General features: G+C 42.3%; 2 protein-coding genes across 2 annotated transcripts in view; both read left to right on the top strand.

Annotated features, from left to right (window-relative positions):
- The window catches only part of MAMDC2 (MAM domain containing 2), a 173428-nt gene that overhangs the window by 131360 nt on the left and 28721 nt on the right, over window positions 1–13347 (top strand). Inside the window, exon 10 of the mRNA XM_069763557.1 lies at window positions 12641–12734. Within this exon, the coding sequence (XP_069619658.1) occupies window positions 12641–12734 (94 nt within the window). The remainder of the gene's footprint in view (window positions 1–12640; window positions 12735–13347) is intronic.
- LOC138675416 (uncharacterized) lies at window positions 1874–3376 on the top strand. Its single transcript, XM_069763568.1, has 2 exons — window positions 1874–2258; window positions 2410–3376. Exons 1-2 carry the CDS (start codon window positions 1912–1914, stop codon window positions 3293–3295), a joined length of 1233 nt encoding a protein of 410 aa, XP_069619669.1. The 5' UTR covers window positions 1874–1911; the 3' UTR covers window positions 3296–3376.

Here is a 13347-nt window from a genome sequence, read left to right as displayed (position 1 = left end):
TATATGCACTAAAATGGTCATTAAAAATGTCAGCTGGGCATGAAGAAATAACCCGAGACCATGAAAAATGGAGACGCTACGGGTATCGAAAAATTGCATTTTTTTTTTTTATTAGCAAAGTTTGGAATTTTTTTTCACCACTTAGATAAAAAAGAACTTAGACATGTTTGGTGTCCATGAACTCTTAATGACCTGGAGGATCATAATAGTCAGTTTTAGCATTTAATGAACCTAGCAAAAAAGCCAAACAAAAAACAAGTATGGGATTGCACGTTTTTTGTAATTTCCCCGCACTTGGATTTTTTTCCCATTTTCTAGTACAAAATATGGTAAAACCAATGGTGTTGTTCAAAAGTACAACTCATTCTGCAAAAAATAAGCCCCCACATGGCCATATTGATGGAAAAATTAAGTTATGGCTCTGGGAAGGAAAAATGATCTCAAGGCAGTTGGTACCACAGTCACCAAGAAAACCATTGGTAACACATTACGCCTAAAAAGGTTTAAAATCCTGCAGTGCTTGCAAGGTCCCCCTGCTCAGAAGGCAGATGTGCAGGCCCGTCTGAAGTTTGCCAATGAACACCTGGATGAATCTGTGATTGATTGGGAGAAGGTGCTGTGGTCAGATGAGACAAAAATTGAGGTCTTTAATATTAAGTAAACTCACTGTGTTTGGAGGAAGAGAAATGTTGCCTATAGACCCAAAAGAACATCATCCCCACTGTCAAGCATGGAGGTGGAAACATGTTTTGTTGGTGTTTCTCTGCTAAGGGCACAGGACTACTTCACATGGAAGAATGGATGGAGCCATGTACCGTAAAATCCTGAGTGAGAACCTCCTTCCCTTCACCAGGAGACAGCAAGACAATGAGTTAAAACATACAGTCAAGGCAACCAAGGAGTGGCTCAAAAAGAAGCACATTAAGGTCATGGAGCGGCTTTGCCAGTCTCCAGACCTTAATCCCATAGAAAACTTATGGAGGGATTCGAAGCTCCAAGTTGCCAAGCGACAGCCTCAAAAATCTTGATGATTTAGAGATGATCTGCAAATAAATGTGGACCAAAATTCCTCCTGACATGTGCGCAAACCTAATCATCAACTACAAGAAAGTCTGACTGCTGTGCTTGCCAGCAACGGTTTTGCCACCAAGTATTGTCTTGTTTGCCACTGGGATCAAATACTTATTTCTCACTGCAAAATGCAAATAAATGTATATAATTTATACAACGTGATTTTCTGGATTTTATTTTTTATATTCTATCTCTCAATGTTAAAATTAACCTACCCTTAAAATTATAGACTGTTCATGTCTTTGTCAGAGGGCAAACTTACAAAATGGGGGATCAAATACTTATTTCACCCACTGTAACTTTAATAAAATGTTTAATCCTTACATGACAGTATTATATACTAGGAAACATTATCAGGGCGCTGGAGTCACAGGAGCCTCTCTTCACTGCTCACCCCTCCCATCTGGGAAGGTACTTCAGTGTGCAGCTCCATGTGGTTACTATCAGCCATTCTTCTGTAAGGCTACGTTCACATTAGCGTCATGCGACGCTGCGTCGCCGACGCAACGCACGACGGATCGGAAACGCACGCAAAAACGCACCTTTTTTGACGCAAGCGTCGGACGGATGCGTCGTAAAACGCAGCGTTTTTTGTGCGTTTTTGTTGCGTTTTTACAAAAAAATGCAGCGTTTTACGATGCATGCGTTGTCAAACAATGATTATATCTTTACAAACAATTTAGTGTCTAGACACTAGATAACACCACCAATGAATAGAAGAGGGTGGGTCTAGTGTCTAGACAATAGATAATGCCACCAATGGGTAGATGAGGGTGGGTATTAATGTAATAGTGGTATATATACCCCGACATAGATTATTTCCAACCATACAGCATCAAGATGGATCGTCCCATGGAGAGTATCTACCTCAATTTTGAGCTGGAATTAGCCCTTGCTATTGCTTATGCTATTGCCTGTCATGAACAGAGGAAAAGAGACAAACTACGGAGAAGGAGTCGTCGGCGTTTTTGGCTACACCCTATAGTGGAAGTCCGAGAGAGTCGTGGAGCCTACCATTGTCTGTTTGGTGAATTAAATGAGAACCAGGAGAAATACTTTGAATACACCAGGATGTCACAAAACAGCTTCCGATATCTGCTGCGTCTGGTGGAAGGAAGCATTTCCAGGCAGGACACGCAGCTCCGTAAATCGATTTCCCCCGAGGAACGTCTGCTGGTGACTCTACGGTACGTAATGCAATGTGAAGGATTTATATGTTCTTGCCATTTTTTAAAGTAACGTGTTTTGCTATTGTGGGCTGGGGGATTGTAATTAAGAATGAAAAATTTTTTCAAATCAATTTAATTAATTACATTTATTTATTTTTCTTCTTGTCAGTTTCCTTGCTACCGGAGAGACATTGAGATCACTGCATTTCCAGTTTCGGATTGGAGTCTCCACACTGTCTGGTATTATTGCCGACACATGCCGCGCATTGTGGGACAACCTACGGGAGGAATTTTTACCCATCCCTACAAGAGAAATATGGCAGGCCAACGCCCAAAAATTCGAACAAGTGTGTTCTTTCCCTAACTGTATTGGAGCCGTGGATGGGAAGCACATTAGGATTACCAAGCCTTCCAGAAGTGGATCTCTTTTTTTTAATTATAAAAAATACTTTTCCACCGTGCTCATGGCAATTGCAGGTGCGGACTGCAGGTTTCTCGCTGTGGACATTGGAGCGTTTGGCCGTGCAAATGATTCACGGACATTTAAGGAGTCAGACATGGGCCGAAGATTATACGAGAACAATTTTAATTTCCCCCATCCACGACCTCTTCCCAACACCGAAGGCCCGGCCCTGCCATTTGTTGTGGTTGGGGATGAGGCTTTTCAAATGAGTGGCAACCTACTTAAACCGTACTCCAGTCGGGGGTTGGACCGCACCAAAAGTATTTTTAATTATAGACTGTCCAGGGCCAGAAGAACTGTGGAGTGCGCCTTTGGCATCCTGGTCTCGAAGTGGCGTATCTTAGGATCCGCTATAAATTTGAAAATTGAGACAGTGGATGAGGTGGTGAAGGCGTGTGTGGTTCTCCACAATTTTATTATTGATAAAGAGAGAGTCAACGTGGAACTCGATGAACCCATACAAAATCCATTGCCTGATTATCAAGATCATCCTCTGCGGACAACTGTGGAGATTGCTCATATGAGGGACCAATTTGCTGCATACTTTGTTTCAGATGTTGGCCGTGTTTCATGGCAAGATCAAATGGTTTAATTCTTCTTGTTATTATGATGTCATGTAAACACTATGGAGTCCATGTCATTTAACCATCCTATGTAAGGTTATTGTTATAATGTCCCCTGATTGTCTAATGCGTTGTGTTTTGAAATAAAGTTCTTGTGCCTTTCTGTTTTCAAAAAACAAATCTCCCATACGTTTTTCCATAGTAATAGAATTGTAAAATCCAATTTTATTGAAAGTAATGTGTGTCCCACAAAATTTGTGTGTTCCATAGTTTTGACGTATAACATGATCGGCTCCCACCTTGTCAACCATTTTTAATCCTGCAGACTATTTGCATATGGAACCTGGCTTGACAAGGAGGGAGACGATCATGTTTGCAAAACTCTACAGAGTTAACACTATTGTGCTCAGGATGCTAGAAATCGTCCAGAGTCAAATAGTGGCGACACTGTGAACATTGCTACCACCTCACCTGACCAATATTCTTAAGGTACATTAATAAAACTATTATCCAACGAGACCGACCAGTGATACGACCGGACCGTGATCGTTGTTTATTTGTCGCGTGGTTGCTGGAGAGCTGTCACACAGACAGCTCTCCAGCGACCAAAAAAGAGCAAGTCCCCATGTTATGGCCGCACTCACGATGTTTACCATTGTAAATGTAATTTTAAAAAATACAAAAAACCCTTACATTCCGGTGTGTGACACGTCCATCGCCGTCAGCTTTCCGTACTGTGCCAGCCCTAAAGCACAGCACAGCGTTTATTATTAAGTCAACGGTGTGCTCTGCTTTACGGGCGGGAATCACAGTGTCAGTCAGTGTTGAAAGATGACGGCGAGGGACGTGGTTGACACCTTTTTATATTTGTGGGGTATTGTTCACTTTTTATTTGAGTGTTTAATACACTGCGCTAGTAACCCAATATTCCCTTGTTTAAAACAAAGACATCGCTGGATCGGTGTCGAACTCGCCGATCCAACAATGACAGCGTGTGACCAGTTACCCCAAAAAATTCCAAATCATTCGCTGACACCAAAAATCTCACAGAAGGGGCCTAATCGTTTTACGATTTCAGAAAAGATAACGTTGGTTACACACAAAAACCAACTTTATCGATAATGAAATCGTTGTGTGATGGTACATTTTACACTTGACATATTGAGCAATGCTGTTTGTGTTTGTAACATCTGATAGTACAATGAGCGACAGCCCTATAAAAAAATGAAAAAAAAAATTGATAAAATATTGTCAGACATTGCACATCAGGTGTTACAAAGACAAGATTTGTGTATACGGCGCAAGGTGTGATTTGGTGCAAACTTTATTTGAGACAATAAAAACTAATTTAAGAAAAAAAAAATTACAATTTTATTTAGGGACACAAAAAAAAAGAAATGGGAAATGTTAGGGGGTATCAACATCAGCGATTAAAGGGGATTGATATCCCCCACTTTTTGGGGGTGTCGAGGAGACCGAGGAGGAGGACGAGGGGGAGGAAGCAGCATAGTCTATGACACTAGACGGGATGCCGACATCAACCCAGCCAGTTGATGGTGGCGAGACTGCCAAAGCAGGAGGTGAGGGAGGAGGAGGGACGACCAGTGTCCTTGGCTGGCTACTTCGGCTCCGGGTAGACCCAGGCTGTGTAGGTGTACTCCTTGTAGACCCAGGCTGGGTACTGGGTGTACTCCGTGTAGACCCAGCCTGGGTACTTGGTGTGCTCCGGGTCGACCCAGGCTGTGTTCTGGTGGTAGTTTTGGGAGCAGCCATAGCCAAGGTCGTAGTGCTTGTCGTCGTCGTCTTCTTCTTCTTTTTTTTCCTCCTCTCTCCCTCTGGGTGTGGGTCGGCTTCCCGTCTGTGTGCCCTTGAAGGCCTGGCATGCTCTGAACTTTGGGGCTCTGTTCTGTGGTGGCGGTGGCCCTCGGCACGCGGAGCTCTGTGGTGGTGCTCTGCAGCAGGAGTCGGAGTCATGGCAGCCAGTGATGGTACTGCGGGCACATTTGTCGCTGACTGCATGACCCGAGCCTGCTGCAGAGCAGTGACATATGCATTGTTGCAGCCCTGCATGACCGAAATCTGGAGTTCCGGCGTAAGATGTTCAACCATGCCCTTGTGAATGGCACTAAAAAAATGTTTGGCCGGCCTCGAGAGATCCGTTTCGATGTTTTCAAGACGCCGTTCGATATTGGACATTTTATCGCACAGCGCCTTGAAACCATTCTGAAATACGGTGCTCAAATGTAAAAATTCGGGCATGACCGCCCTGTCCGAGGCCTGCTGACGCTGTCGGGAAGACCCGAAGGAAGGAGCAACAGAGGCCTCGGCCAGGGGAACATCTGATGGACCGGCTGCCGGTTCGCCAGATTGTGGTGGTGCAGACCTGCTCTCGCTGTGGGATGGCTGCGACAGTTCAGATGGCGCTTCACAAAGGACTGCTCCAGAGGGTCGGACAGCCTCGCGGGTGCTGCTGTGTGTTCTGTGAAAACATAAGGAAACCATTAGTATACTAAATATCACATTTCACATGCGTCATTAATTAACTTTACCGCCAGGTATCCATTGCCGCCATTAATATTAACCTATTTTTAATATTGACACTGCATATGCACCATCAATATTAAAAAAAAATGCATTTATTTAATTACAAATAGTCACCCATGGTTGCGGTTTGTAACGCCAGACAATTATGCTTACGTTGGAACTGCCATGACGTCACGGTCATGTGACCGAGACGTCATCACAGGTCCTGCGAGCTGAGCAACCATGGGAACATAACCTGCCTTGCAGTTGAAGGTATGCCGTGTCTATTATATTTAAATTTTTTGTGTATAAAAAAACTGGGATACACCTGGATGGGCACTATACTACTCCACTATGAAATATTGCCTGGGCATGGCCAATCTACTATCTTTCTGTTTTCTGTATACTTATGATTTCAGGGAAATTACTAGTAAGTCAAGCTCTCCATTGTAGTAATCCCAGAAGGGAGCCGCTGTGTCAAGTGTGAGAAGACCAGAAATGAATAAAAAATTCGAGGTCAACGAGGCGTGAAAAGTAAAAAATAAATACTTTATTCACTTCAATCAGAAGCAGAGGATGAAACATCTGCACAATACAATAAAAACACTATCTACGCGTTTCAGGTCGGATGTTCCCTGTCACCTGAAACGTGTAGATAGTGTCTATTGTATTGTGCTGATGTTTCATCCTCTGCTTATTATTGAAGAGGATAAAAGTATGTATTTTTTACTTTTCACGCCTCGGTGAGCTTGCCTTTTTTTCTTCATTTCTATACTTTGTACTTGCCAAAATAAATGGCTGGGCAATAAGCTACGTGGCTGGAATATAGTAGGTGAATATGCATGTTGTAAAAACTAGGTGTGTGCATAGGTACTATACTTACTCTCTGCTTTCAAGGACCGGTCGCAAGAACTGCAATATACGGTTGTACTTGTACACTGAGGTCCTTGAAGCTGCAGCACCACTACGGGTCTGTCCCTCCTTTTTCAGGCCCCTCCTGAAGCGGTCCTTCATGGAGCGCCATCTGGTCCTCAATTGTTTAACTGTGTATAAATTAAAAAAATAAAAAATGTTTTAGAGAATATATTGAAAACGATTACGCAACCGTGTGCAATACCAATAGAAGACATCACAGACGGTTCTGTAATCCTGGCATGATGGGTCACAGCAGCATTTTGTAAATACTTACGGAAACTAGCTTTGGCCTTGGGGGAAGCGCTGTCGAAGCCATCCCACAGCGATTGTGCCACCTCTAACCACAGACGCCGCAATATGCCCTGGTCCGCGTGCCGGGGGTCACGGCTGTCCCACAACGGGCCCCGTGCTTCTATGGATGCCACCATCATGTCGATATCCAGTGGTTCATCCAGGGCCCGTTGTGAAACCTAGAATAAATGGAAAATATTAATGTTTGCAAGATACAAAAAAAAAAGTTGTCCCTACCTCCTCCACCGCCACCTACCACAAACACCACCACCCCCTCCCACCACCCCCCATACCCGCAAAAACAAAAAAATTACAGAAAAAAAATGAATAGGTTTGAAATAAAAACTTACTCTCCGTCCTGCAACCACGGCTTGGCCCCGTGGTCTCTGCTCCTGCTCCCTCTGTTCCTCCTGGTTTTCCTCCTCACTTGAAGAAGCCTGCAAAATAGTTTACCAAAAAGTTGAGTGACCCATCTACAAATGACAGCGAATATAGTAAGCAATAGTAGATCATGTACTCACCGGACTCGTCAGCGGTGGGGTGTTGCTGGAATCGCTGGCCATAATGCAATTCTGATTCTGAAAAAAAGAGCAAAATAACATTGATCCTATGCTCCTATGCACAATCCAGCAATATAAAAAATAAAAAAAACATTTTCATTTCAACCACAAAGAACATTGCACTCCAACTAAACTAACGCTGAGCAAACAACAATTTTTACAAAGGTAAAAATTAACAACCCCCAAAAATTAAGGGCAGAAACAAACACACCATACTTTACAATAAATCCAACAGGGACGGATACAATATAAAAGGCCATACAACGCCATACATCACAACCAGAAACATACAACAATGTCTTTACACAACCACAGTGCTGAACATAATACACAACTTGCAATAAAAAATTATTAAATGTAATAAAAGGGCTCAGACTCATTCTATACTACCATACTTTACAATAAAACCGACAGGGCCGGAGACTATTAAACGCCATCATATAACGCAAGAATAAAACATCACAACTGAATACAAAAAACACCACCAAACCAATAAATGGAAAAGAAAAATCTATCCTGGAATGAACAATAATCAAGGCCGCAGACAATGAAACGCCATCCTATACAACGCCATACATCACAACCAGACTAAAAATACAACAATATCTTTAAAAAACCACAGTGCAGAATATAATACACAACTTGCAAAAACAATTTTAAAAAACATGTAGAAAATGCACAGAATCATTCTATACTTACATCTCTGGACAGCAGATGAAAAGACAATCTTGTAGTGTGTCTAGTAGTGTCTAGTCTCATGTGTAGCCTGCAGCAGAAGTGACACACAATCCAAACATTTTCTTTATATATGGGGGATGTTTTTATCACTGTTTGCACTGTCTAGACACTGTCTAGACACTTTTTTGTTTAATTTTATCTAACGACGCATGCGTCGCACAACGCACGCACGACGCACACACGCGACGCAAGTGCGTTGTCAATAGGTTTCAATGGGAAATTGTAACGCATTGACGACGCACGAGCGACGCAAGTGCGACGCGTGCGTTTTTTGGACGCTACAAAAATGCAACATATAGCGTCTCTGACGCCACCCAGGTGCGGTGAAACGACGCATGCGTCGTGCGTTTTACCGAAAACGCACGACAACGCAACGCATGCGTCCCCAATGATAAAGATAGGGGCGCATGACGCATGCGTTGTCGTGCGTCGACGATGCAGCGTCGCATGACGCTAATGTGAACGTAGCCTAATAGCTGTTTCTCTGCAGAGAACAAGGCATGTAGCTATGCCCCCTCTTCTCAGACTGGCTGTTTCTCACAGCGGGGAGCTGAACACTGGTGTGTAAGGTATTGTTCAAGATGGGAGGGGGAACAGTGAGGAGCAGCTCCTATTGCACTGAATTACAAGTGTTCTAAAGATAATAGTAGTGCACTGGGCATCTCATCTTTATAGTTTATAATGGCAGGGACAGTACATTTTTTATCTCCTCAAAGTACAGCTTTAACTTAGAGCTTCTAAGGGGACATAAAGGTGAACTTACTGAGGGTTAGCCTGCTACTGAAGGAGAGAGGGTTTACAATCTACAGTAGACAATAAAGGATTAAATAGTTGCATAGTTAGTACAGTTGAAAAAACACATGTCCATCAAGTTCAACCGAGGTATGTGAAAGACTAAAGGATGTGGGGTATAGGTACAACTATAATGAATGATCCAGTCTACCCTTCCTTGATCGATCAACTGGATCAATATTCAGAACAAGAACTTTAAACATGTACATAAGTATTTACCATGTTTCTTGCTAAAAAAAATTCTGGATAAATAGTGAGTGCATCTTATAGTCTGGAGGCATCTTTCATTATCGAAAAAACACTGACACAGCATTCTCCCTGATCACTGAGAGATCTATGTAATGGCACAGGATGCTTTCCTCCTGTCCGACATTGATGAATCTGATCAATGCAGGGCAGGAAAGGAAGCTACCAGGGCTTGCACATTTCTAAACCTGCAGGGAGGCTGCAAATGCTGGTTGCTAGCAGATGGATCTTTTCAGGTCATGTGATCAGTCACATGCTTGCATGAAAAAAAAATAATTATACACTGTGTTGATGATGTATCTGAGATATAAGCATGTTTTGATGATGTAGCTGAGCTATGTGTGTGTTTTGATGATGTAACTAAGCTGTGTGTGTTTTTGATGATGTACCTGAGTTGAATGTGTTGAAGCAGCAGAGCCTGTTGATGTAGCTGGGCTCTGTGCCTTGATGTAGCTGAGCTCTGTGCCTTGATGTAGCAGAGCTGTATGTGTAGTAATAGAGAGGCAGGACGGCACTAGAAAAACTACAAACTTCTCTAGTCAGGACTGGTAGAGAACCACCGAATAGCAGGTGTCACAACAGCTGTGGGTATATGGTGCTCTGCATAAAAGTGTATAAGATCCACAATGTAGTAAAAAAGAAATATGCGACACTCACCCAATTCTGGCTGTGTAATTCGTGAACTTTTATTGGAAAAATATATGATACATCCGTCAGGACATCAGGTACAGAGGAGGGTGCAGTATTGGAGTGTGGACGACGGCCGTTTCGCACGGTAAGTGCTTCGACGGGTCCAGCTGGAGTATTCATCAGCCGCCAGCCAAGCTAAAGCATGGATATTAGTCCCCTCCTGCTTGGAAATAGCAGCCCGCAGACACCACAGAAAAGATGCACCAATTTTGGTGCTTTGCCCGACTCTTCCCACTTGCCCTGTGGTGGTGGCAAGTAGTGTTCATATTTGTGGGTTGATGTCACCTTTCATTGGATGCACTAGATTAGAGTACATCATGGGATAATAGTGCTCAAAAAGATGTAAAGCACTTGCTTGGGATGATTAACATTATAATACTCTTATTGACTCACCCTGGTCATATAGTGGACTTGTGTCCTACCTCTAGTGTATCGGTTGTTTTTTCCCTCTTCTTTTGCATGTCGGATTTTTATTTATTTTTTCTGTCATGTGTGAGTTTGATTAAAATTTTTTTTTATATAACAACATAATAAAAGTTTACATTTTAATATAATTTTGGTGTTTATATTCCTTTTTTTGCTGGTTTTCAAATGTTCTATTTGGAGTAGTACACCTACTAAGTATACTTCTGACTTTTGGGAGAGCTAAATCATTGAATAATGCTCTCAGCTATTTATACGACTACGTGCTTCTTGATTATTGTGTTTGTTTGTATCGTCCAGTGACATCAAGCCCACGGCTTAGTAATGGAGAGGTGTCTATAAGACACCTCTCCATTGCTAATCCTATAGTTATATTGTAAATAATCACACACCCAGAATAAAGTCCTTTCATTGAAAGAATGACACAGACTTCTTTTAACGAATCTAAATTAAACCATACTCATGTCATCGCCCAGTCCACAGAAGCCATGGTATCCTGCACCAGAATGAAAATTATAAACAACAATATTCCTTACCTGTAGAAGATAATAATTCATTTGTCTCACGATGGGTCTAGTACTGCTACATCTACATGGCAGGCTGCATTGTTGCCTGATGTGACTATACAGTCTTCCATCCAGCAGAGACACTAAGTAGCTCAGTATCTTGCGGTGAACTCCTATGACCTGACTGACGTCACCGCGAACATGACATAGTCCTCACACTCGTGGTGCCTTGAGAAAGGCCCTGGGAGTTCACAGCCAATGAACTCAGTACAACTTATTGACATCAGCCCGAGCAACGTGGAAAAAGCTGTAATGGCTAGGCCCATTACCAGCCGGAGAATACTAGCTCCCAGCTGTCAGCCTTAGTTTGGCTCTTTGTCCAAAATTTGGGGAACTCCACTCCATCTTTTTAATTATTTATTTAAATAATTAAATAAACAGGGAAGGGACCCCTCTATTCTTGATAACCAGCCTTGCTAATGGTGACAGCTAAGGGTTGCAGCCCGTATCTGATAGTTTCACCTGGCTGTTTATCAAATACAGAAGTCACGTCAAATTTGTTTAAAATTATTTATAGCGCAATTGATGGGTCAATTGATGCCACTTTTCCTCGTGTCTGAACTTAATTTTAGCTGGTTTGGTAGCTTTTTGCCCTCCCCCTCCTGAAGGTGTTGTCTGTTGTGAATTCAGCTTTTGGGCTCCCTCCGGTGGTTGTAGAGGGTAATGCAGTTGTGCCTGGACTGCAGGAGTGGACAGGTGTATCTACTAATTGCAAAACTGACTGGAGTATATAGCTTTGCTGGATCCTTTAGTCAGTGCCAGTTGTCCATTGTTCTTGAAAGATTCACTTCCCTGCTGGTCTCTCCAGTTTGCTGTGTTTTTCTACTAAGATAAGTCCTGGCTTTGTTTTTGCTGTCCACCTGCAGTGGACCTTATAGTTCTGTGCATTTTCATGTTTTTATCTTGTCCAGCTTGGTCTGTGAAGGATTTTTTGCAGCCTAGATATTTCTCTGGAGATGCAGATATACCCCCCATGTCTTTAGTCAGATGTGGTGATACGTATTTTCTGCGGTGATATTTTCTAGTATTTTTATACTGACCGCATAGTACTCTATTCTATTCTTTTTTTTTAGCTAGTTTGGCCTCCTATGCTAAAATCTGATTTCATTTCTGCGTATGTTTTTCCCTCTCCTCTCACAGTCAATATTTGTGGGGGGCTATCTATCCTTTTGGGATTTTCTCTGAGGCAAGATAGGTTTCCTGTTTCTGTCTTTAGGGGTAGTTAGATCTTAGGCTGTGCCGAGGGGTCTAGGGAGTGCTAGGTACCCCCCACGGCTACTTTTAGTTGCGCTGCTAGGTTCAGGGTTTGCGGTCAGTACAGGGACCACCTTCTCCAGACTACGTCTCATGCTGCTCCAAGGCCACCAGATCATAACAGTTGTCTGTGTGTTAGGTTTGCCTCTCATTGAAGTCAATAGGGTTCGAGTGTCTAACCGTTCAGCGAACATCGGGACATTCACCGATCAGAACCGAACCTTGAAAGGTTTGCTTAGCTCTAACGGTAACATGCTTTGCCTCTCTTCATGATTGAACCCTTTTTTTCAGGATGGCAGAAGTGACCTCTTGTCTTTTTAGGTGCATATAACATTGTTCGTAACCTGAATGACTGTGTCTCAATTTCTCTTCCCAGGTAGTATTTGTCAGTTGGTGCAAAAGTTTTTGGGACTGTGGTCTTGCAGCACTTGATGACGTTTCAGTAAACATTGGAAGCTGCCAGATAGCTGGTAAGATGCACATATATTGCAAACCTACTGCTATAAGTAATACCAGGTCTAGCATGTGACTCCCATATAAAATTACTAGCAATAACAAGGATCATATAGAAGAATGTAGTACCCTGCCAAAGCTGCTTAGGTAAAAGCTAAGATATCCACAAAAAAGAAAAAAAACACAGCTCAGCCAAGAAGCAATAGATCACACAAGCTTTCAAAAAAACAAATTCTTAACCCCTTAGTGACAGAGCCAATTTGGTACTTAATGACCAGGCCAATTTTTGCAATTCTGACCACTGTCACTTTATGAGGTTATAACTCTGGAACGCTTCAACGGATCCCAGTGATTCTGAGACTGTTTTTTCGTGACATATTGTACTTCATGTTAGTGTTAACATTTCTTCGATATTACTTGCGATTATTTATGAAAAAAACGGCAATATGGCGAAAATTTTTAAAATTTTGCAATTTTCAAACTTTGTATTTTTATGCCCTTAAATCAGAGAGATATGTCACGAAAAATAGTTAATAAATAACATTTCCCACATATCTACATTACATCAGCACAATTTTGGAAACAAAATTTTTTTTTGTTAGGGAGTAATAAGGGTTAAAAGTTGACCAG

This window comes from Ranitomeya imitator, chromosome 1 (genome assembly GCF_032444005.1).
Source record: "Ranitomeya imitator isolate aRanImi1 chromosome 1, aRanImi1.pri, whole genome shotgun sequence".
Classification (NCBI taxonomy): Eukaryota; Metazoa; Chordata; class Amphibia; order Anura; family Dendrobatidae; genus Ranitomeya; species Ranitomeya imitator.
This window is presented reverse-complemented; position numbering and strand designations above follow the sequence as displayed.

Excerpts from the sequence above, each read along its gene's own strand:
- LOC138675416 (XM_069763568.1), top strand. The coding sequence starts at position 1,912 with ATGGATCGTCCCATGGAGAGTATCTACCTCAATTTTGAGCTGGAATTA. Across the intron at positions 2,259-2,409 it reads CGTCTGCTGGTGACTCTACG|TTTCCTTGCTACCGGAGAGA; the intron begins GTACGTAATGCA and ends TCTTCTTGTCAG.